This window comes from Falco naumanni, chromosome 6, assembly GCF_017639655.2.
Source record: "Falco naumanni isolate bFalNau1 chromosome 6, bFalNau1.pat, whole genome shotgun sequence".
Lineage (NCBI taxonomy): Eukaryota > Metazoa > Chordata > Aves > Falconiformes > Falconidae > Falco > Falco naumanni.
Genome location: NC_054059.1, coordinates 62,354,618 through 62,378,799, shown reverse-complemented (window position 1 = coordinate 62,378,799; position 24,182 = coordinate 62,354,618). Strand labels below are relative to the sequence as shown.

The 24,182-nt window shown below is 38.0% G+C and overlaps 2 protein-coding genes across 3 annotated transcripts in view; one reads left to right on the top strand and one right to left on the bottom strand.

The window, feature by feature from the left end:
- Positions 1-24,182, top strand: part of NT5DC1 (5'-nucleotidase domain containing 1) — a 148,368-nt gene that overhangs the window by 9,192 nt on the left and 114,994 nt on the right. For both annotated transcript variants that reach the window (XM_040597602.1, XM_040597603.1), the window contains exon 6: positions 1,593-1,674. In XM_040597602.1, the coding sequence (XP_040453536.1) occupies positions 1,593-1,674 (82 nt within the window). The remainder of the gene's footprint in view (positions 1-1,592; positions 1,675-24,182) is intronic.
- Positions 7,977-16,334, bottom strand: COL10A1 (collagen type X alpha 1 chain). Its single transcript, XM_040597604.1, has 3 exons — positions 16,260-16,334; positions 15,521-15,674; positions 7,977-10,129 (listed from the first exon to the last, which is right to left on the bottom strand). Exons 2-3 carry the CDS (start codon positions 15,657-15,659, stop codon positions 8,235-8,237), a joined length of 2,034 nt encoding a protein of 677 aa, XP_040453538.1. The 5' UTR covers positions 15,660-15,674; positions 16,260-16,334; the 3' UTR covers positions 7,977-8,234.

Sequence of the window (24,182 nt, the reverse complement as noted above, 5' to 3'; positions counted from 1 at the left end):
GCGAGTCAACCACATGGAGTATGAGGGGGGTGGACATTTGAATTTGTCTGTCTCTAGATTAGTGCTAGTGCCATTGCCACTAGACAGACAGGTACACCCTAGCACCACCTGAACATGGCTTTGAATAATGACCTTGGTTACCAGCTAACTGAAGTTTGACATATATGAAACCTTTTCTTTTAGTTTTTAGTTCTTTTATGTATTTCTGGGGCTGTTTGCTATAGGGACAGATTAAAAAAAAATATTTGAAAGCCATTTGTATTGAAAGCATTGTATCTTTCCTGCTCTTAACCTGTAGAGCTGGTGGATGGTAAGCAGACTGTCATAGTGCTTGTCAGTCATGCACAAAAAACCTTGTTTGTGTGACTTACTGGTTTTGAAATTGAGTGGATCGTTCCTCTGGAAGCCTCCGTGGCAGATTAGGCCCAAAATAGCAGTTTACTTCAGTATATATAAACTACATGGGTTTTGTTGGCAATGTTAAGGGTTTGTGGGGTTTTTTCAGTTTCTGAATATTTCCCTCTCTAGAAGATGCTTTATGCTTACAAAATGGTTATTGTTCAGGTATCAATGCAGTGGTAGGGACACAGAAGGTGCCAATGCCATGAAATCTGTTAACAGTTATCTTAAAATTTATCGTAAGGTAGGTGTTGAAAGCCTGTAACAACACTTACAAAGATACTTCCCATGGTATACAAACTCAAAGAGACTGTACCACCTGCTTTACTGCTGCCAGGTTAGCTTGTAAATCTGAGCATCTCTTAAGGAATCCATAGCTGATCCTCTGCTCTATAATACTGGGCGGCTGTGTAATTGCATCTGTTTAATACAGCACTCCTAGAATTCATGGAGTTTGAGAGTGCTGTGGCACTCAGCTCCTTGGGAAGCTTTTCCTCTCCCTTAGTGAGATGCTGAAAGGACTGTTGAGGTCAGCTGGAGCTCATCTGTGTCTGGGCAGCTTTCTAGGAATGGCGAGAAACTCTTCACAAGCACAGATCGCCTTCCCCTGTCCTTCTGCCAGATCTGGGGTTTGGCAGTCTGCGGCACACAATGCAATGCGGTGCTGCTCAGCCTGGCTTCTGGATGGATGTTTGATACAGCGTTTGGGGTGGAGTTGTTGGCAGAAGGGCATTACCTCTAAATTATAGCAAAGGAGTTTGCTGGTTCTGAGGGTGGAAGGTGATATGGATGCCAGGCTGTAGATAATGTCAACCTGCTAATTAAGTACTGTATCTGCAGCTTTAGGCACTTCTTTTTCCCAAATGTCACTGGGGATGGCTCATTCAGTAAGTTGCTATTCTGTCTAATGCCCCCTTTTGCTGCAATGTTTTAGAGTTCCTCACAAATATTAATCCTTTCTCCTTTTGCCTTCCTCCCCCCACCTCAGCCATAACCTTCTTAAGTAGGGAGATAATTTGTCTGTGGCTACCCAAAGTTAAGCTGGGTACTACTGAGTCCTGAATCCTACTGTCTAAGACTGTTTTACTCCAAATACTTATGTTTATTAATGGCATTGCTGTCACTGCTTCAATATGAAAGCTCAAAATAGCTGATACTTAATATAATGACTAGGTTCCTTTTGACACTTACAGCATGATGGTCAGAAAAAGTATGACTTCTGGAAGGACATGGTGGCTGCCATCCAGCATAATTATAAAATAACAGCTTTTAAAGGTAAGTGGGTTCACTGAAAACTTACTATAATAGCTGAAAATATTACATGCGCTTGCCAGAGCAAATAACATTTGCAAATACACTGTAGGCTACTTGACACAGCTTTTACTTTTCAAACTTACAAATAGTTGTATAGCAGACATGTTTATCCTGGAGTAGAACATCTTTATGACTACTGTTTCTATTTCATTTAGTTGAAACTGTTTTGCTGTCTTTAGTAACATTTGTGATGTGCTACTTCACTGAATTTAGAGGAAAAATGATTTCTCACAGTGATTGGTATGGTAATGTGGATAAACTTGAACTGTATCTTGATTCTATTCCTTTGATTGTAATAATTCCTTATGTTCTTGTAATCATAAATATTTGGTATTTTCCTTTAGCATTCTAGTTTTGGTTAGAATTCCTCATATAGTATTGACACAGTAGTGAGGAGATCGTTATTTTGTTATAAGCTTACTAAAAATTGCAGAAATAATAGCCTTTCCTCACCCAAAGCGAGCCTTATAATACTGTAATATAAATTAGATTTGGAGATCTTGGCTACCCTTCAGCTAGAAATTATTTCCCTTCTTTCAAAGAGTAAACTTCAGAATTTCTGTTAGGCGTATGAAATAGTTGATAGTAAAAGCTAACAATCTTGTGTGTGCACACAGTTAATTGAAATTATTTTTAACCATGTTTTTTTGTAAAAAAAATGTTATGCAGCTCAGTTCAGAATCCTGTAGCATTTTGCTGACAGCGTTTTCTGGTAGAATTGCCTCTGTTAATGCAACATTCATTAGGCACAAGTGTAGTTTGGACACTCTTAAAACTTATCTATTCAACCAGAGCTGTAATACTTGCTGTATTCCTTTGAAATGTAATGGACAAAATTGTCTCAGAGAAGCTCCAAACAGAAACAGAAATTGACTTCAGGATGCATATTGTAAAAGACAGCAAAACATTACTAAAATGCTTTGGTTGTTGTTACAGTGTTTCCATTGGAGCTTAGAGTATGATTGGTAGTTAAGGGTTCTTCTAGGAACTCATTCATACATGGAATAAACATATCCTTTGTTTTCTGCTGATATTAAACCAATCCAAATCAACTGTAACTACTTTTTTGGCATTTTTGTTAGTTCTTTTTTCAAATCATGAAAGCCTATTGTTTTAAAAGGTATGGATCCTGCAGCATTTGGCAAGAAGAATAATTTTTAAAAGTGTTTTTTGGAAATGAATTAGATCAAACAAAATTTAGTCTGATCTTTGAACTCACTTAAATAATTGCTCAGTTTTATTTATATGTAAGTGTCCGCTTGTGTGTACATGTGTATGTTTATGCATATACCTACCTATCAAGTATCTCTTTGTATACGTAAGCATGGAATCTGCGTACAAACAGATGTGTGATAAGACTTAATCCTTTCTAACTCCTATCAGAACTGGTACCTAATTTAATACACCTCATTCTCTGTTATAAGAGTCATGAGGCACATGCACAACAGTGTTGAAAATGTAAGAAAACATAGTAACTGATAGGCATGAGTTATTTTGGATAAAGCTCTGTAAAATCAGAAGTGAAATGCTGTAGATTTTATACCCTACTTAAATATTTTAATACATGATGCATGACAAAGCACAGCATTTTCACTTTGACAGGCTTCATAGTGGTCTTATTTTCCTTTTAATAACATGGTCCGATAGATAAAGCACTGAACAGGGAGTCAGAAGAACCAGAGATAATTTCTTCCTTTATCACCTACCTGTGATATTCCGATGGAGCGTGTCTTTTTGCTTCAGGTCACTCTGTGAAATGAGAATAATGGTACTAATCTTCTGTCACAAGTTTGTGGCAGAGATATTTTTTTTTTACCTTTTTTTCTTTCTCAGTTGCAAACTTAACATAACTTCCTGAAGAATCTTAAACCTGGCTCCAGCCCAACATCTACATGCCAGGAAGCCCCACGGTCTTTCTTAGCCCAGAGCCTGGCCTGAAGACCACAGCTTCTTGACTTAACTCTCTGCCCTCATGCCTTGTAGAGGGTTTAACCCTTTAGAGAAAAGCAGAGCTTATTAGCAGTTAGTCAAGGTAAAATGTCCAAAGCAAACTTATTAAGCCGTCAGTTGAGGAGACACAAAGTTCCCAAGTCAAATGCTGTCTTAGTAGTGCCATTGTCGGTGATGGAGCAGAACGACTGACCGTTTATTTTTTCAACGCTATTAAAGTATTTGCAATTTGCTTTGGTTTGTTGTCGATATGCCCTTATTTCTCTGTCCCTTCTCTTTCTCATGATTTCTTTGATCAGGTGTCTGGTGAATTTTGCTTTTCATTGTCTTAGCTGTGGTAATTGCCTTAGATAATTGCCCTATGATATTTTTTTTGGATGGCTTTTTCAGATAGGCATGGCTGTCCTGACTCAGCTTAATGAAGGGTATTAACCTACTCATCTACTTGTAAAGAAGTGAAGAACTGAGGTTTGCAAAGGGAAAGTTAGAGGGTTCCAAAATAGGCTTGTGCTATTTAGACCTTCCTTTGTGAAGAATAATTCCAAAAACTGAGAGAATCTATTAAACAGTACTATCAGAAAAACATGACGTCAGATAGTAATGAACACAGATACTCGTACTTGCAAAATGGTAATTTCTAATTTAATAATACCTGCAAGAATGTCCTCTGCAATTGATACCCAAGTTGAGCACTAAATTACTTGAGAATCCTTTTTGTAAGTCTTTCTTATTTTTTCTTTTCTTCTGTGAGTCTTGTATTACTGGCATATTTTGCAGCTTTAAGGTGATTAATGTTACTTTGTATGTGTATCATTTAGTCTATGTTTTAGAGACTTCAAAGAGCAATTTTAAATTAAATGTGGCAATGTATTTTACACTGTATCAAGTGGACAGAGTTCCACAACACATTATGGAAACAGTTTGATCTTCAGAGGAGTAATGAGGTCTTGAAGTATTGTGTATTTATTCCCATGTGAAAAATCTCAGATTTGGTGATTTTTTGACATAAAAATCAATAGTGTTTGTTGGAGGAAGTTGCCTAATGTAACTTCTCAAAGCAGGATTTTGTAAAATTTCTTCTGTTAAAGGCTGTTCACACTCTCACATGATTTTCTTTCCTTATGATTTCCCTGACATTTCGAAAACCGTTGTATCTGTGGTTGTATAATACAAATGATATATTTGTAATATTTTCAATCAGTTCATAAGATTGGATTTCATTTTATAAGTAAGAAGATCATGGCTAATATGGTGGCAGACTTAATAAGTTGCCCATAAAAATGCTTGGTGGGATCTGCTCTCACGTTTCAAAGATGCATCTGAGAAATCTGTCACTGACGATCTTTTATGAAAATGAAAATTATCAGAGAAAATGCTAAACTTAAAACATGTTTTTTAATAACTTGCATTTGGTTGTTTTGGGGGTTTTTTTTGTGTGTGCTTGATCAGTATTCTGAAGTGGCATGCTGATATACAGGAATTTGGGAAGGAAAATTTTGGATCTTTCTGAACTACTCCATCCTCTTCCAAAAAACATGTGCGTGCACATACACACACACACACAGAGAGGTTTTTTGTTACAAGTTTATGGTATTACCCTGTTGTCTTGGCAGAAGATACTGAATCTAGATGTCTGTGATACATGTGTTATATCTTTTATATGGAACTTCAAATACATCAAAAGAACCCAAAGATGGTTTTCTGGCCAGAAAGAATCCTCCAAACATTCTGCAAAACATTAGAAATTTCTAATGCTGATGCAGTCCAGTGATCAGTGGTCTTTATTTGTCTTAATTGTGCAACAAAGATAGAAACAAGTAAATTTGTTACACTTCTATTCTGCGCTTTCCAGCTTAATACAGAAGGAATTATTTGTGTGCTTTGTGTGTTTGACCACTTAAGGCTTCAAAAAATTCAGTAGTTTTTTGGAAGTGAGTTAGTTTATACTATTACAGGCTCTTATGTTTTCATTTTAATCTCATACTGGCTTTTCTTTCCTGTAATGCCTATGACACAGAAGAGATGTGGTTTCTGGAAGAGCTTTATCTTTAGGTAGGTTGCTGATCTTCATGTGGAGAAAATATTTAAAAACAAACTTAAAAATCTTACAGACCTTTTCAAAGTCCCCTCTAAATTGAGAATCCAAAGCTAAAATCATGGTTGTGCCACAATTCTTATCTGCATTCTCTAGCTTTTCAGTGTTGCTTTCTTAGTGACTTAATGTCTAAAAAATTACGAAAACTCTTCAAAGAGGCTGGCATATGAGGTACAAAGCTGTAGGCTTATTTGAAGTCCTATGTGCTAATTCAATAAACAAAGACATTAAAGGACAAAACGTGATTTAAAGTGGATGGACAATAAGGGTTAGTGAACTATGCTTTTAAGAATACTGTCTGAGCCCAGTTTCTGCTGCAGAGACTAGTTAATTGGAATCACAAGACAGTAGTGTACTGCTGAGCACCAAGCATCTCCATTTTTACATGTGCTTTAGCATATGTTTCATATGTAAAGCAGTTGACCAGAAACTTTACAGCTACTGAGCAGTATTTTCCATCTGCAGTACCCAGTCCCTGTATTTGTTTCTGAAACAAAAGTGCCAGATGTATGGTTGAATGTATGGGCAGCAGCACATGCTGTGTTTAAATATTGGAAAGTGCTGTTAACTAATGCAAATGACTGCACAGGAAAACATCTTTTATTCCAAAAAAGAGATCATTCTTAGGAGATCTGTACTTAGTATTTGGCCTAAAACAGGAAGGTAGAAGAGCGGGTTTAGACAATTCAGACTCAAGTTTCTTGAGCTTTATATTGGCTTGAAAGAAAAGTATAGCAGAATTGCTACTTATAAATGGTGATACTGTCCACTTTAGTATTTCTATACAAAGATTTGTGTGCAGCATTTATAATAACAGTACCAATTTGCTTGCCTAGGTCTACCTGGCTGCTAAAATAAGCAGATCTCATGTTACACTCTTTATTTAAGCATTTATTAATTTACCAAAGTATGGCCTAAACCACAGGCTTCTTTATCCAGCAGCACTTAATAGGGGGAGAAAAAACAAGCTTACTTTCTTGGTAGTTCTTTAAAGTTTTCAAAACATTATATGGTTTTGCTAATAATGGATCGACCTGAAAGTGTCCTCGCTTTTTTTATTAATCCCAACATATTATCAAGGACTTTGGTGATTTCAAATGTATACAACATAACAAGTCTCAGGTTCTGCCTTCATGAAGAAATGGTAATATGAGAAATTTTTAAACTTAAGCCTATGTACTTTTAGTGTAACTGGTTAAAAGCTTCTGTTTAAAAAAAATGAAGCTAAAAATAATAGTTGAAGGGTTCATAAGGTTTTGATGTATATGAGACTTCTAAAGCATGTGCGTGGTAGTTGTCATTGGAAGAAATGTTTGATCAGACTACTGTGGTTTCATAATTTATAAGCACTAATTTTACTAAGCTGGTTTACTTCATACCATTAACTTTTCATGGTGTTAGAGCAAATTAATGTTATATCTAATGTTTGTGAGGCATGAGTGTATGTTGGTATGGTAAATATGATTATGTGTACTGACTAATTACTTCCATCATCTGATAGATTTACCGTGTAAGTAAAATACCTTCCTCAGACTACTGTGTTTTAAAGGAAATAACTGTTCAGGGAAAATCAGTTCAAAGATTGTCTCCAATTTTGGGGTGGTAAAGCTGTTCTGATTTTGTGCATGTCTGCATACTTGTGAAGATATGTTCTTAATGTCTGGATTTGCTGATAATTCTTTTACAGTATTCTGTATATTGTAGTTTTACAGAACATTAGGAGCTTAAAAGTATTGAACTAGTTCATTGCTGCAGCTTAGAAAACATGCATTAAACAAAGTTAAGTGGATTTATAGGCTTCAAATCTGGTTGGTTTTTCATATTGCAAAAGTCTTGGATCTTCAGTAACAGGTAATAATTTATCAGTCTACCTTTCTCTAAGGTAGTTCTTAATAAGAAAAGTGGAACTAAATTAAAACTTGATGTGGTATGTATTATATTAGAGTTGTTTTCTTGATTCCTGTTTGAAAGCTTAAAGATGAAGCAGACAGATAGCAGAATGTACCTGAAGTATAATATCCAAATTTTGTGATGAATGTTGTGTATCTGAGTCTTTACTTTTAATAATACCTTCAATTAATTCAAGTTTAGTGAAATATAATCTAGAGTCCTGAATGAGTACTTTATGAGAAGCGATAGTTACAAATTGTGATTTTCCTTTGGGTGATGGGGGTATGGTTGGTGCAGGGAAAGAAAAAAAGAGGGAGAGTCTGGTGCGTTATATTAATTCATAAAATTTTAATGTTGCATTCAGTCAGACAATTGATCCATCATTTGGAAACAAATTTATTGTGACAATTCTCTAAAAATATACAATATTCTACTGGGTTTGAATGACTGTCTTTCACCTTCTCACTTCCTTCTCCATTTCTGTTGCAAAATTGAAGCTGCATGGCCTGCTAATGACAAATCAGATCAGCGCCCAGTCAAAATGGTCTGAAGGAAAGAGTGTCAGGACAGTGTAAGTGGGATGTTGTTAGATATGAGCAAATAGGAAACCTGAGAAAGAAGAGTGAACATAGTCAGAGGAGTAGAGACCATTAGATTCTGAATTGGGCAATTGGAGCCATACTTGATCATTCTCCATGAGATCAATGACAGCACTGCCAGAAGCCTGATCAAGGTATCCTTTCTTGTATTCATCATAAGTGTACATGAGTGGGGAACCATTTTTGTAGAGTGCAACCCAAACATTTGTTCCTTTTGCATGTACGTGGTAGGAGAAATAATACAGTCCAGGGATCCTGCAGGTGAAGATTCCTGTTCTGGGGTCATAGTGTTGCTGCCTATTGTACAGGATTTTATCAAATTTGATGGGGACTGTTGCCCCAGGGTAGGCTTTGGAGAGGATGACACTGAAAGCGGACACTGGCATCCCTGTAAGAGCTTGGTTTACTCCTCCTTTCATGAAAGACATTCCTGATAGCTCCCGAGACTCTCCTGCTTTAACGTAGCTTTCAGGCATCTGTGGGATTACAGCTTGGCCGGGGGGACCAGGAGGACCTGGGGGGCCTGGCAGGCCAGGCTCTCCATTGTTGCCTTTAGGTCCGGGGGGTCCGGGGGGTCCCATGGGTCCTCTTAAGCCTTTCACAGCAATACCTGCTGGGCCTGGCAGCCCTGGTGCTCCTGGCTCACCTTTCGCACCAGGGGCTCCTGGCAGGCCGGGGGCACCAATGGGACCTCTGATCCCAGGTATTCCTGAAGGCCCTCTAGGGCCTGGCTCACCATTGATCCCTGGCACTCCCTTAACTCCTTGTGGACCCATTGGACCGGGCAAGCCAGGTAGGCCAGCATGGCCAATGTCACCTTTTGGACCTGGGAAACCTGGGTGCCCCTTAGGACCAGCAACACCCTGTTCACCTGGGTATCCTGGTTTTCCCTCTAATCCTGGTAGACCTCGTTCACCCTTGGCCCCTGGGAATCCTGGGGGGCCTGCAGGGCCTGTGTCACCTTTTGGCCCTGGTAGGCCATTCTCACCAGGCAAGCCTTTGAGTCCTTGAGGGCCCATGTTCCCTGGTGGCCCAGCAGGCCCTGGCTCACCTGGCACACCAGCCAGGCCTTGATCTCCTTTAGGTCCTGGAAGGCCAGGAGGACCTTCAGGCCCTCTGTGTCCCTTCATCCCTGGCAATCCTGGCTTTCCAAAGCCTGGAAGACCTGGGGATCCAGGCAAGCCCGCAGGTCCAGGGTGTCCCTTGGCTCCAGGGATGCCTGCTGCTCCTGGTGGTCCCATTGGCCCAGGCTTGCCAATGCCAGCTTCTCCAGGTTCTCCTGGGGGACCCTGGGGACCTGGGATACCAGCTGCTCCAGGTGCACCTGGTAAGCCTCTGTCACCTTTCATACCTGGCTGACCTGGAAGACCGTTTTCACCGGGCTTGCCTACCCCAGCAGGGCCAGGGAGGCCCCGGGGTCCCTGTGGGCCTGGAAGGCCCCTGCTACCTGGGCGGCCTGGAACACCGAATCCACTTTCTCCCTTTTGTCCGTTTATACCAGGGATACCTGGCTCTCCCTTCTCACCGGGGAGGCCCCTCGGCCCTTGAGCTCCTGGAGGGCCTTGTGGTCCTGGCTTGCCAGGAACAGACAGTCCTGCAGGGCCGGGAGTGCCAGGGGGTCCTTGTGGCCCTCTTGCTCCTGGAAGCCCAACAGGTCCAGCTTCTCCTTTCTCACCATGTAGTCCTCTGTCTCCTGGCTTTCCTGGTAGACCAGGCACGCCTGGCTTTCCAACTGCAGAGAATCCAGGTGGACCTGGGGGACCAGGGGGGCCTTGGGGACCAGGACTTCCAAACCCTGGTTTTCCTGCAGGACCTGGTTGTCCTCTTGGCCCGATAGGGCCTGGGGGACCAGGGGGTCCTTGTTCACCCCTTATCTGCACACCTGTAAGAGAGAGGAAATGGGTAAACCAGGGCAGTTATAACATTTGCAGACTTGTATTGTGGTGGTGAAATGTGCGAAGGGTTAACTTCACTTGAACCTATGGAAGTCAAGCTTCTTATTAATATACTGCGTTTGGTCGCTGAGAACCTGATGTTCAGAGCAAAAGTGTTTCAGAGCTCTTACAAGTGCAAATTTGTTGGAGTTGTGTCCTGAGTTACGAGGTCTCTAGAATTATTTCTTTTTGGCTTCAATACATATAGGGTCATCAGAGAGCTTAAAAAATGCTGTGCAAGTAGATGCAAACTATTAAGGAAAAAAAAAAAAACCCTCAGGTAACTGATTTAACAAGTCATTAGACTTGCATCTTGAAGATGAACAAAACCAGAAAAAGCTTCCTGTGCAGGTGTAGCTGCTTTTCTGAAACCAGTTCATGCAACATTTAAGTAATGAGATTTTATTCCTTTCTCCTCCCAACTTTCAAAAGTGGGCTATGGCTCTGGGGGTTTTTTTGGTAAACATGTGAGTGTTATATTTTCAAATACTGTCTTAAAGATTTGTGTTTGTCATTAAAAATGTCACACAGTGGCAAAGTCACAACTGATAATTCATCTTCCTGCAGTCAGAATTCTGGCATGGTGTTGCTCTTTTTAATAATGCTTCATTTTCTTAGTTACCAAAACAGCAGGTGGAGCCACTTAACCAAATGTCACAAATAGAGGAATAAACAAATAAGCTCACTACTTAGTTTTCTGTGCACTATGGGGGAGCTTGCAGCTTCGTGTTGGAATTAGGATGCTGATTTGTGGGACATTACAGACAAGATTAATATCAATATTGTAAGACTAATTCAGTAGTTTGAAGCAACTGACAACTTTATAGAACAAAACACCATATCTATGATGAATGTTAATTTAAGAAGTAATTACAAAAATAAAAACTGAGGGATATAGGAACAGCCTGGATTCAGTTTTTTATAATGGCAGCATATTCTGTTCAATACTTGTTTAGAAAAGATTGATAATTGATCAACAACTGGATCAGCTAAAAATTGCATTTCAGTCTGACAAAAAGAGCAGTGTTTGTATATATATATGACAGTTTATGCAATGACTGTTCTCCTGTCTCTTGGGTAATTGCTTTTTCCAGTCTGTGGCTAGTCTTGATGAAGCAAACATGAGATGGAGGAAGAAAATTGTTCTTGTACATATTCTATTTTAAAAAAATAATAGAAATGTGTATATAAATATATTTGATTTTGGTTTGATATTGCATCTGCAAAGTTGCTGCCTTCCTATATTGCCAGGGAAATTGTTCTTATCTACCAAGTATAGAGAGTGCATTTTCTTTTTTGCTGATGCATAAAATCAGTGCAAATGCATATCACCTTATTTTGCACACCTTACTATCTCATCCTCCTTAAGGCAATGAAAAGGAAGATAGTTGTTAAAATCCTACACATAGAAAGAAAGCAGTATCTGTGATTTATGGAAAAACTGAAAATGCAAGCACACATCCTTCTCAGCTGCAAAGGCAATTGTGGATTCTGTGAGTACCAGTCATAAGCCTGGTGCAGTCTTCCCTATCTAACTCATATTGTTGTATTTCTTACTACTGAACTCCCAGATTCAATAAGGTGCAATTCCAAGTTGGTTTTCTTGTTATATAGGTGATATAAGATATGGCAAATTTTAAGAACTACATTGTGAAAAAAAATTGGGAAAGGCTTAAAAGCCTATCAGAATTAACATGTACCCTGCAGCAGAAGCAGTGTTTAAATGTTCTTTACATGTTACATTCTCTCTTTACCACAGGTAAGAGAACTGCCATCAGAGAAAACAGCTTACTTGGCTGGAGGACTCAATTTATTCCATAGGTTCTATATATGAATAGAACTTCAAAAACTAACTGTTCACATCAGGGAATGCAGGCAGGTCAGATCAAAGCCTCAATACAAATACCTAAGCAGATTCCCGAGTTAATGCTGTTTCAGTTGTGAAGCATTAGGGGAAAAATACTAATAGTTTTCTACATCAGCTGCATCAAATTCAAAACCAAGCATTTATGTGGGTACTTTGGCAGAAAACAACAGTGACCCCAGTTAGGTCTGCTCTTTCATAATGATAACTCAAGGAATTTTATTCAACATTGATTTTATTCAGCTGTGTTTAAGTAACATGCAGTTATTGCACTTGATCTAATATAATTTTTTTTTTGGCAAATTGCATGTGGCTTAAGCTTCAGAGTGCTTCTCTTTATTGCTTTTTACCATGTATTAGATGCAATTTCATATCAGTGCTACGTTCACAAAGTGGTGGGTGCTGCCTTTTTGGCATAAGATGCTAAAGCTTTGTCAGTGTTCATGTTATAGAAATTTTCTGTGAGGAGCTATAATGTTTCAAAGCTGTGCTGCTTTTAGATTAAGATGTCTGGTAATTGTGCTGTCTAGAGACAACAGTAAGCTTTCCGAGGAAGGGATAGCTGAATGTATTAATAAAGTAGGATTTTTACCAGGAAAATTGAAGTAGTGGTTGGCTACTTTTTTGTATGTCTTGGCACATATCTTGATGCAAAATTGGTTTACATTCTCTGAATGCAGTCAAAACCTATTTATGTATTGAATTAATTATGAAGACTTTAACATAACCTGCAATAATGGCTTATTTTAGCATTGCTGAACAGTCATGATTATTCTCAACTAGGACTTTTCAAACATTCCAAGCCAATGAGCTGCTGGCTTAAAAATGATGTCCTGGTAATGTTAAAAAGCACTAAATACATACAGAAAAGGAAAATATATTCTGATGGGGGAGCTGTCAAGCAAGATTTTTAAAAAAAATGTCACCAAATTAAATGAAGCTTTAATAGGTTTTGATTACCAAAATAAATATTACATGTTATCCTGAGTCAGGTTGGGCCTACACTGTCAAAAAGCATCCTGGAACTAAAATTTCAAAGTTGTACAAAGCAAAAAGAAAATTTATTAGTAACTGAATCTCCAGAAGCCAATGTTTGGTGATGAAATAGGAAAAGTAAGCTGTGATGAAAAACTTGCCATATGCTACTTGAGTTACTTGCATATAGAAGAACTCACTAGTTAGACAACAGTTAGATTACTTTGGTTCTGTAATCTCCTCTTTCATTCTTCCATGATCATAACAGATCAGAAATTATGTTTTCTAACAGTCTACCTGTTTTTTTTTTTTAATTCTCCTAAAAACCCTCTGTAGGATGGTTGTTTTCAAGAGTGGTTTTCCAGTCATCCATTTTGATGCTTGTTCACCAAATGAAGATTTGTCACGCAATTTTGGGTGACTGGACTCCCATGTCTGTAAAACTATAGGCTGTTCCTGCTTTTAAGGTCTAGTATATAGTCTTTATTACCTTTCCTAAATAGAGAACATTTTATACTCATATGTTGATATAATCATTTTCGCTCTAAGTATGAAGTTTCACACACATTAGGTTGTGTTGGTATATAAAGTGGAAAAATTAGTTCAGGACAATTAATATCCCCCTTTCGCCCCATTTCCTGTCTACCCTGCTCCTCCCTTAATTTGCTGCTGGTTTCCCCCTTTCCCAATGTTTTCTATAGAGGGGAACAAAAGCCACTATGAGAAGAGAAGTAAGGGAAGTATGGTAGAGGATAACCAAGTAAATACTGTACTTCACTTAAAAAATATATAAATGATACTGAATAAACTAATGGAAAAACACTATGAAAAGTTAATGAGGGGAGAGGGAAGAAATGCAGCTTTAACTCATTTGGAATTCCAGTTAGTAAGTCTTCAGAGTAGCTCTTTATGTTCAGGTACCTAAATTCAATCTGAGAGTGCTGGTAGGGTTCTAGAAAGTTCTTGTGCTGAAGGCAATGGATGAAAACTGTGATGATGGTATTTTGGTACAGCCCAGAAGAACATTTGGAGGGTAAGTTTCCCAGCCATGCTGCTTTCACTTGGTTCTTATTGCAGAGTGTTCTTGGAGCTTGTAGAATGGAGCTGGCTGGGATGAGACCAGGGCTGTGTCTTTGGGGTTGATGTGTGCTGCTGTGTGTGCTGTTCATGGGCATCCAGTCCATAGGATCAGACTAGAGCTATTCTGAAAGGAAACCTCCTAGATGAATGTAATGTGGATGCAATGTTCTGAGCAGCAACTCTTCTGCTTTCCAGATCTACTTCTGTTGTGCTACCCTATTTTCTAGTGCAGATGTAGCCTAAAATGTCCTCTTTCTGCTGAAGAGAAGCTTATTTGCAAATGCTATTTTCTGAAGTCCCTCATTCAGTTTCCTAATTTCTGTCCAAATATGATGATTACAACTAAAAGTAGATGAGACACAGCAAAGGTGAAAGCTATTCTGAATAATCTGTGATGTCTGAAAGAAATTAATGGGGAGGGGGGATGGTTTTAAGGAAGATTCAGTTCTCTTCAAAATTATCATCACTAAAACAAATAGACTGCTGATCATACTTTGGGGGACAATTCATGAAATAAAACCAGTACCTAGGAAGTTAGAAGTTTTGATTTCAAGTTTGGTTGGTTTTTGTTTTTTTTTTTTAAGGCTTTAGTCTAAGTATGGAAAAAAAAATACAGAGGTCAAATAGTTTCAAACACTGGGTATAGCTACCCATTTCATTTCCAAGATCGGAGAGGATACCCAGAAATAAGATGTCACAATGTATAGCATTGCAGTTCTGTATGGCCTATACAATCTGCCATAGGACTGATTTATGAAATTAAGAGTACTTTTTATAATAAAGCTAGAATTGTTATATTACTATGAGATTTGTCTGATAATTAAAGTATAAGCTTAAATCACTTATGAAAAAACTGTGTAGAGGTTTGCCACATTTTTTACAACTGGATATAAATTTATTTTGCCTTTCTAGACTTCAAACAGGTCTTCATTTGGCCATGTGTATCAGATATATGTTTAAATTCACAGCTACAGTCTGTTTTGAATAGAGATAAAATGACAGAATATGTAACAGTTCTTTCTGAATATTGTAGATGACAGGTCTATTGTTAGAAACCCCTGTGTTGAATCAAGAAATCTGATAACTAGCAGGTTGTACATAATTATGTACACAATCACGTTCTATTATTCCCACTGCTGAAGATCAGATCTGTAGCAGTGATTTTGTTTCTGCTTTATATGCTTTTAGTGATGATGGTGTAAAAAAACTTTGTGACAAGTGTGCATCTTTGTAAATAGGAGGCAACTGCCAGAACCACTGCCAGTTCTTTCTGCAGTGGTGACATTATTTTAATAAAACTTAAACTGCTAGTGAAAGTTGAATACTGTGAAAAGTAGTGTAAACAAAGAGCTTTTGTCATGTATTGACCCACTAGGAACAATTGTGTTATTAAAAATAATAATAATAATAATATACTTACCTTGACTCTTTACATTGTATGGTAGAAAATGCGGCCCCTTGATGCTGGATTGTTTCTGATATCGCTCAGAAAAATATCCATCGCTACCATGGACAATGTTCAGACAAAATGGCAACAGTAAGGTTATTTGTAAATGCATGTTTCCAAATCCGTTCTGTGTTAAAAGGGGAGGAAAAGTTTGTTATAAAGAAGAGCTGTTCAGTTCTGTTTCTGGTGCATGAATGAGTTTTCTTAAAGTATCGGTATTAAAAGTAACGTTATTTGTGCTTACTTCCTCCTGCTTTCACTAGTTGTGAAAAATCCTCTAAGAAAAAAGGAATCGGTATTCCTATCACTTTGAATGCTAGAATCTTGTATAGGTAGCCTAAAGGCAATAGTCTCACTCTTAGGAAAAAGTAATTTTAAATGGATGCCAGCATATTTAAAACCACTGTCTTCAGAAACAGTGATTATTTTCCTAGTTACACCAGAGCTCCAAACGTAAGTTCGGAGTTGCGTGTATCAAAACTCATGAAATGAAGCACGATATCCTGGCTCCTTCAGCATCAGTGGCAAAAATCTCACATTGCCTTGCTTGAAGCCAGGCTTTCATCTGTAGCCTTTCAAATAGCCCTGGTGGCAGTAAGGATGTTATTACTGGCCCTTAAATATCAACCCCCTTCCCTCCCCAGTCAGAAGACATGTATCCTATAGAAGTTACCTTCAAAACCGAATAGAATGAAATGAAATCATAACATACCAAAATGTTGCAGAGCTCCAATGCAGAGTGGTAGAGCAGTGAAACCTCTACTGAGGAGTTCTTTTGCCACTGGTGAGTGAGCAGAAGCTGATGATTTCAAGTGTAACCCTTGAGTATTTATACGATTTTCCCCCTAGTTGGGTGACTGCTGGTCATAAGCTCCTCCCCAAAAATCAGTAAGCAGTAATTATCTGTGTGTCTATGTGTGTTTTTTAGGGGTGGGGAAAGCTATTTTGGGCGGTCGTCCTAGGTCCTGTTAACGGGGTTTTGGGGTTGGTTGTGTTTTTTTTTCTTCCCTTAGATTTCTTAATTGTTGATGAAATTGTATTGCTTATAGCTTTTATTTTCTAAAATTTTATGACCCCTCTTTTTTTAGAGCTTTTAGAACTAAGAAGGATAACATTGGAGAAAAAAAATAATGAATTTAAATAAGATGAGTAATTCTAAGTGTTTCATTTGGATTTCTTTGTAATGTTTTAAGGGAAGAACTATACATTTTGAACTATGGTGAGCTGTTACTTTCAGGAATAACCCCTCTGAAGTCTTAGAGACTACTTATGTGAGTAATTGTTCGTTGGGATATGAGTAGAGAACTTGAAATCAATTAAGTTGTTAATAAGAGAGTTTTGTGAGAACCTGAACTTTTAAGTAGTTATTTTAGGTGATTCTTAGTTTCACATTATATTTCTAGACTTCTGTTTTGATGCTGGAGGCACAGTACTATGTATATGATGTATTCTGCCAGTAATGTTTCGGCATTAGGAATTCTTGAAATGCAAGCTTACCTGACACAATGAGAACTTCATTGTGTCTAGTTGTAACAAATACATTGAAATTCATACTGTTTAAATTTGTAAATGTTATACAGGCTTATTTGGGGCTGATGGAGCTTTTTTTAGCTTTTCTGCTGTCAGCAATTAACTTTTTTTTAAGGTTTGTTCAATCAAATGCAGCTATTGCTGTACTTCTAAATGCATGTGTTTCCTGTTAAATGGTTTCCGTTTAGTAAATTTAAATTGCTGCTGGTTTACTGCTGGTGGATCAAACTTGATTACAGCTTATCTCTCTTTTTTTTTTTTTTTTTTTTTTTTCCTTCAGATTATAAACCAGTTATAGCCGTTAAGTTTGTTAAACCAGTCTTGATTAATGGACTTAATCCACACATTGTGACTTCTTTTTTTTAATAAATAATGGAATCTTACAGTGTTTCAGCGTCACTTTGATTAATGTTCAGTACTAAATTGTAATTTTCAACCCTTGAATTGTTTGGGATGCTGAAACATCATTTAAGATCAAAGGGCAGAATAAGAGAGAACAAAATATTAGTGTACTTCTATCAAACATTCTCAGTGAAAATCCCTACATATAAATTATTTATGTATTAAAATTCTTCTGCTAATTGCAAACTTTTTTGACATTTTTATATGGTATTCAGTCTTGCAGGTTTTTTTGGATATGTTTGAAATTCTTTGTTTCCCTTGCACCAAAAACTGGTTGAAAAACAGAGATAATTTATATGTGTTGTTACTAAAGGAAGTTGAGCATGTTCTACAAGTTATAGTCCTGATGAAATGAGCATGTATTTATTTTTCAAGGTTATTTATGACATTTATGGAAGCTGTCTGCGGAGCTTTTTGGTGAGGTACAAACAATAACTATGCAGAAGAACATGTATGCATCTGTATCCTAATACCAATTGTAGAAATACTGTAATCAGGAAAGGGTACTAGCGTGTTATGTTATAGGAATATGAATAAATAACATGCATTACTGTTCTCATGCACGGTAGCTACAGAAGGGACACCTGTTACCGTTCCAGCCAAAAGACTGAGCTGGTAGCCCAGAACTGTGTGGCTATCCCATGGAATGACAGGTTAATGTGGGCTGAATTTTATCTGCTTTGTGTCTTTGTTTAATTCCACACTCTTCAACTTTTTTGGCTTTTATGTATTATGGCAAATATCCTAGAACACAAGTTACTGTACTGAAAGAGACCAATGGACCATCAAGTCTATTTTGTTTACAATTGTGCTAATACCTTTGCTTACTAGAGGGCTGTATTAATGTTGTGACTTAAAGGCTGCTGCAATACTTTATTTAATGTATTGTTGAACAGTTCTTTTCTTCTATTCTTCTTCCTAGGCATCCTCTAAACAGCAGTATGTTCCATTTTTGTAAATAAACCTTTTCTGCTGCAGGGGTCTTCAGACTGAAGCCTGCTTTTTCCATTAAGCTTGCATGCCCAATCTGGTCAGTGGTTTTCAGAGAATGTTTGCATGTCTGAGATAGCATTTTTACCTCCCATACGTGCATTTGGTTCCTTTTTAATATTTTGGAGAAGGAAGGTTTGTCCTCAAGTTGTTTGTGTAACTTCTCAAGGTGTTTCATTTAAAAATTAGTATCTATAAATTCAAGTAAGCATCCGGTCATTTGCTTTTGACAGAGGCAGCAAATGTATGGGCATAGAGTTTATTTCCTCCTTGAAGAAATGCAACTCCAACCCCTTTTTTTGGTTCACATAAATCTAAAAATAGCTTTTGATTTTAAAACATTTAAATATACAGCCCTCAGTGGGAAGTGTGGTTGTTGCTAATTTGACAATATTTGGTTAAGAACAGCAGGCGACAGTTTTGTGCACACACAGGTTCATGCTAATTTCTAGCCTAATTCATAAATACCCCCAAAGCAGGCACACTTACGTTACAAAAGCACCAATAATGTACACTGATATTTACCCAGCAGCCTCGCTTCCTGCTTTGGCTCCTTCTGGGCAGGAAGGTGAATAATCTCTATGTGTTTCTGTAAACAGGGATGATTGTGGGCTCAAAAGGCAAACCTGTTGTCCTTGTGTTTAACCTGAGCTCCACTCTATTGTGCTATCTTATGCTACTTGTTTGGTTTGAGGTTTTGTTTTTTGTGGGTATGGGAAACTGAGAACTGGAGTTCACTGCTTTTTTATGTTTTCCCTGTTGCTGTGCATATTTCCTATTGGCAGAGCACTAGCACATATTTAGCTCTAAGCATGCATATAAAAGGCAGCCTTCGGTATATTTTGCATGTGCAAAAATACATGCAGTAGACATACTTGTATATACCTGGTTATAGTAACAGCATGTTTTTAAACAGGTATGCAAATAACCTTTCTTGTTTTCAAAGTATAGACATTCAGATGTTTTTGTTTTATAGTTATGCATTCAGAAAGTTGTTTTTGCTTACAAAGGGAGGTGTCTTTGCTCCCTCATGCTCCCCGTCCTACTACTGTAGTAGTGAGGAATAACATTTGATCCATTGCACCATTACAAAACTTGCTTTTTAGTTATGTACTGGCAGCTTCTTCCCATGTAGAGGTAGCTGTGGTAGGTGCTACAGTGATGTAATAGCTGAAGTCCTAAGCTTAGCTGCAATAAAAAGACTCAGAATAGTTTCTTTGGACCATTTGAAATAGGTACTGGAATCACAGTGTCTTTAATGCCGTTTGCAGCAGCAGCAGTGTTTGATCGTATTTGCTGACTGAATTTCCAGTTTGCTGTTGAATGTTGTTGGAAAGCAAGCACTCACGCATGCTTTCCAACCCCTCCTTGTTGCTTCAGTGTCTTACTCCCACAGAGTCGGTATAAGTGACATGGTAGTGATATCATGATTTGGGAAATGGGAACTGACTTTCACTGCACTCCTGCAAGTTTCAAAGTGACTTGAATGAGTCCCACAATAAGTAACTACTTCCAAGGGCAAAGTATGGAACGTATTTATTAAGCATAAATTTTAATAAAACAAGCAACCACTCCCTGTCACCCACCCTATCACCACCCTCACACATACATACTCCAAAAAAAGGGAAGAAGAGAAGCAAAACTCAGAGAAAGACTGGGCTAGGTCCTTGTAGTAGTTGAAAACTGGCTAAATATGTAACTGATGCTGAGGAAAAGAACTGTGAGTCCTTTGAAAGTAATAATTTACAGCTTTAACTCAGAATTTGTCTTATTTTTAATAATTGGCTTTTAATCTTAATCCTGAACTTTTTGTACTTTATAATTACTATTTATGTTAAAATATGGTACTCAAGGAACCTGGTGGGTGTTGTTTACTCCTTTTGTTTGTTTGGCTGGGTAATCTCAGCTGTGAAGAAAGGGACGGGAATGCATTGGAGGGAGATTTTTCCTGTAGTTTAAAAAGTAGTCTGAAACATTTGGAGTAGCTTTTTATTGATGACTGAAAATCTCAACACAATTATTAACACAGTTAAGACAACACAATTATTTTGCTGTCTCTGGCTCAGTTTTTATGACTGGTGCTTTCTGATGTTGTTGGTTCCAGTTTTGTTATCTGCATGAAGTAACCTTTGAAGACTTAACCTTAGTGTGTGAAAAGTTTTCCTCTATTAAAGTGCTTATACCCAAAACTCATGGTAGGTACCACTTTGCAAAATATATGCAAAATAATATGTATATGACAATATACATATGACCATAATAGCTTGTAGCACCATCTCTGGTGAAGAAATTCTCCAGTCTCCAATTTTAAGTTCTCAAAGAAAGGCACTCAGGAATTTCTAAAAAGTGTTTGAAAGCCTGCCATGAAATTAAAGGAGTAATTGGGTTTCCTAGTCTGTGGTGCACTTCATGACACTCTGGAAGCTCCTAAATCATCTCAACTCCATATTTTAAAACTGTCCTCTCTTTCTTTCTGTCACGCTATGGTGAAGAGTGTTTGCATGCTCCTGTGTTAGTGGACAGGTAAGCCCTCAGTGGAAGTGCAAAGAAACGTGTTCCACTGTACTGTAATGGGGGAGACTAATACAGAGGTTTTGCAGCTGCTTATTGCTGACAGTCAAATGAACCCAAAGTAGTAGGAAGGAGAAAAAATTATGAATTCAATACCTGTGGGAAATCTGGGGGGTGGTTTTGGGGGGGTTTTAAGTTGGCTTTGCTTTTGTTTTGTAATTGTTGATACTTTGTATTTACATGGAGGGTATTTTCTGTTCCAACACTAACCAATTAGACTGCATGGGACTAGAAAATACCTTGGTGAAGAAGATACTTACCTTGCTAATTGCAAAATAAATAAGATTTCTTTTGCGTTTCAGAATGCATGTCATCTTTTGAAATCAATAGGGGCTTGTTGAAGTAATCTGCAGGGCTGTGTAATCCTATCTATCTTAATATTTTGAGGTACAATAAAGAATTCTCTCTTTAAACAAAACAAAGGAAACTGTTTACTCCTACAGTCCCGTACTAGTCTTTTTATAGATTTAAAGTCCTTATACTTTTAACACTTGTAATTGTGGTTGAATAAATGTCCTACTTTCAAGTAGTAATGGAAAGATGGTCTGTATTTATTCTGGCACTGCAAAACTGACTGCTGACCAGTTTGTGCTGTTCAGCTCAGATAACTGTTGATCATAGGAGCTCTAATTAGTATAGCAGTATATTTAAATAGATGACACCAAGTTAAATATTTATAGTTGTATTCTGACTGTGTTAACTTGCAGAGGCACTGAATGACTACGCTGAAACCTCAGGAAAAGTGTTCCACATAGGCTATAGAGAAAGCTCTGATTCTGACATGAGTTTCTGTTTATACATTCCACAGTCAGATAGTATTATTGCATAATGCTTTCTAACAACACTACATTTTTTGTGGCCCCATTTCATTATGCTTCTATAAAGATAAAATTATCTCCACCCATCTTAGAGAATTTATGAGACTAGAGTAGAAGATACGAAACAGAAGTACTGGTGTTAGGAAGAATGTTTTGCAGTACCTTGGGTATGTTGCTGGCCTGTCTATTCCTCCCTCATTTTTATTCCTCCCTCCCTTGCCTCTGAAAGTAAGAACAACAAATATTGTTCAAATTAATGCATTAATTTGAAACTACTATCAGATGTCTGGCTGTAAATGAAAACTGATCAATTTCCAAGATATGGAGAAGACAAAGCTGTTTTTATATGTTGATATTAATCCTTTCTCTCAGAAATGCTTTTCTAGTTAAGTAGTTTAAGTGTTCATGTCGCAGCACTCTCAAAACTATCAAGCTGCAACATCTCATACCATCATTCTCTTCATGCCAGTCCCTCTGCTGCCTTCTCCTCATCCAGGGCATGTTCTCACTCTTCTCTCTGCTTTTTCCTCTTGGCTGCCCAACCCCTTAACAGAACCAGCCACAGCTGCACTGTATCTACATCAGCCAACCCACCACCCCTGAAGCCAGCCCACAGCTGTATGTTATTAATATTAATTAACCCAGCTTCATTCCTCTACATGTTCATATATTTAAAGTTTTGGATTTTCACTAGATCTGTTTGAAGGTGTAAACATGCAGGTGATGGCAGGACTTGTGCCTTCCTGATGGAGGGGAGGAGCAGCATTATCCAGTTAACTTTGTACACAGTTTAGGAAGAAAAATTTTCAGGAGGCCTGACCACTGAGTAGCCTAAGCTAGTACGAAAATGTGACTTTGGATTTTGATGAGGGGGTTCCACAAAACTGTTTCTGGAGCTGCTTAAACATAACCAGGTGAAGAGATTTCCAGTTCCTTCTACCTGGAGATGCTCTTTTTAAGCCTTCTGCCTGATGTTCACTGCACTCTCAGTTGTGTCAATACAGTGGTTTATGAAGCTTTCCTGTAAGCTAAACGTAAGAATTTGATTTGGAGTAAAATGCAATCAGACTTTTCTGGGCGTGATGGAAGGAGGGAGGCTTGTCTTCCATAGGTCCAGATCATTTCACAGAATGTGTTAAATTATTTTTCAACACCTGAAATATACAGTTGGTCTTTAAAGATTGCTGCAAGTGTTCTTTCTTTTTTAGTCAGTGCCTGATGTTTAAAAACCTGATATCTAACAGTTTAAAAAGCATTCACATAAAAATGTAAAAAAGCTAAATAGTCATATTTTTCTGGGGAGGAGTAGTTTTGTGGCTTTTTTAATTATTTTTTTTATTTTTCTGTGACTTTTATTAGATTATTTAATACCTTGTTTTACCTCTGTGCCTGCTGGGCACAAGGTTTCTGCAGACTCCCTGGACCACAATGAATACTGTAGAAGACATGGTAAAAGAATGTAGGAACCACTCCTACTTTCCAAAAGGTGAAAAAGTTCAAGCAGCTTCCTCAGGTATTCCATAATTAGGGGAATCTTCCAAATACTTGGTGAAAAATAGGTGTAACTGAGCTGCTTTTTCAAGTGTACCCACTGGAGCAGGTAGTCAGCCAGCTGAATAGTCTCATTCATTGACCTTACTACCTGCTGTGGTTTGGACAATTGGCACAGAGCTGTTTTTTAAACATTCATGTTTAAAAACATGTGCCAGAGGTTGGGGGGTGGGGGGATAGTGAAGATCCAGACTTTTACAGCCAGAACAAATAAAAGTTGTCTGAGTTCACTTTACAAATAAGGGATTTATTTGTTTTTTTAAAACTGGTATTTTAAATATTGCTGTCTTCATTTATTTAAATTGAAACTTAGGAAAGTTCTGTTAGTGGATAGGCATATGGTGGATGCAGGTCTTGTGAGAAGTGGCTGAGGGAACTGGGGTTGTTTAGCCTGGAGAAAAGGAACATCAGGGGAGACCTTACCACTTGTTAAAACTACCTGAAAGGAGGTTGTAGTGAGGTGGGTGTCTTGTCTCATCTCCCAAGTAGTAAGCTATAGGACAAGAAGAAATGGCCTCACGTTGTGTGTAAACTCATCAAGTTTAGACTGGATATTAAGAAAAATTTCTTCACCAAAAGGGCTGTCAAGCGTTGGAACAGGCTTCCCAGGGAAGTGGTAGAGTCTTCTTCTCTGGAGGTATTTAAAAGACTTGTAGATGTGGCATTTAAGGCAGTGGTTTAGTGGTGGACTTGGCAGTGCTGGGTTAACAGTTGGACTTGATGATTTTAAAGGTCTTTTTCAACGTAAACGGTTCTATGATTCTATATAAACT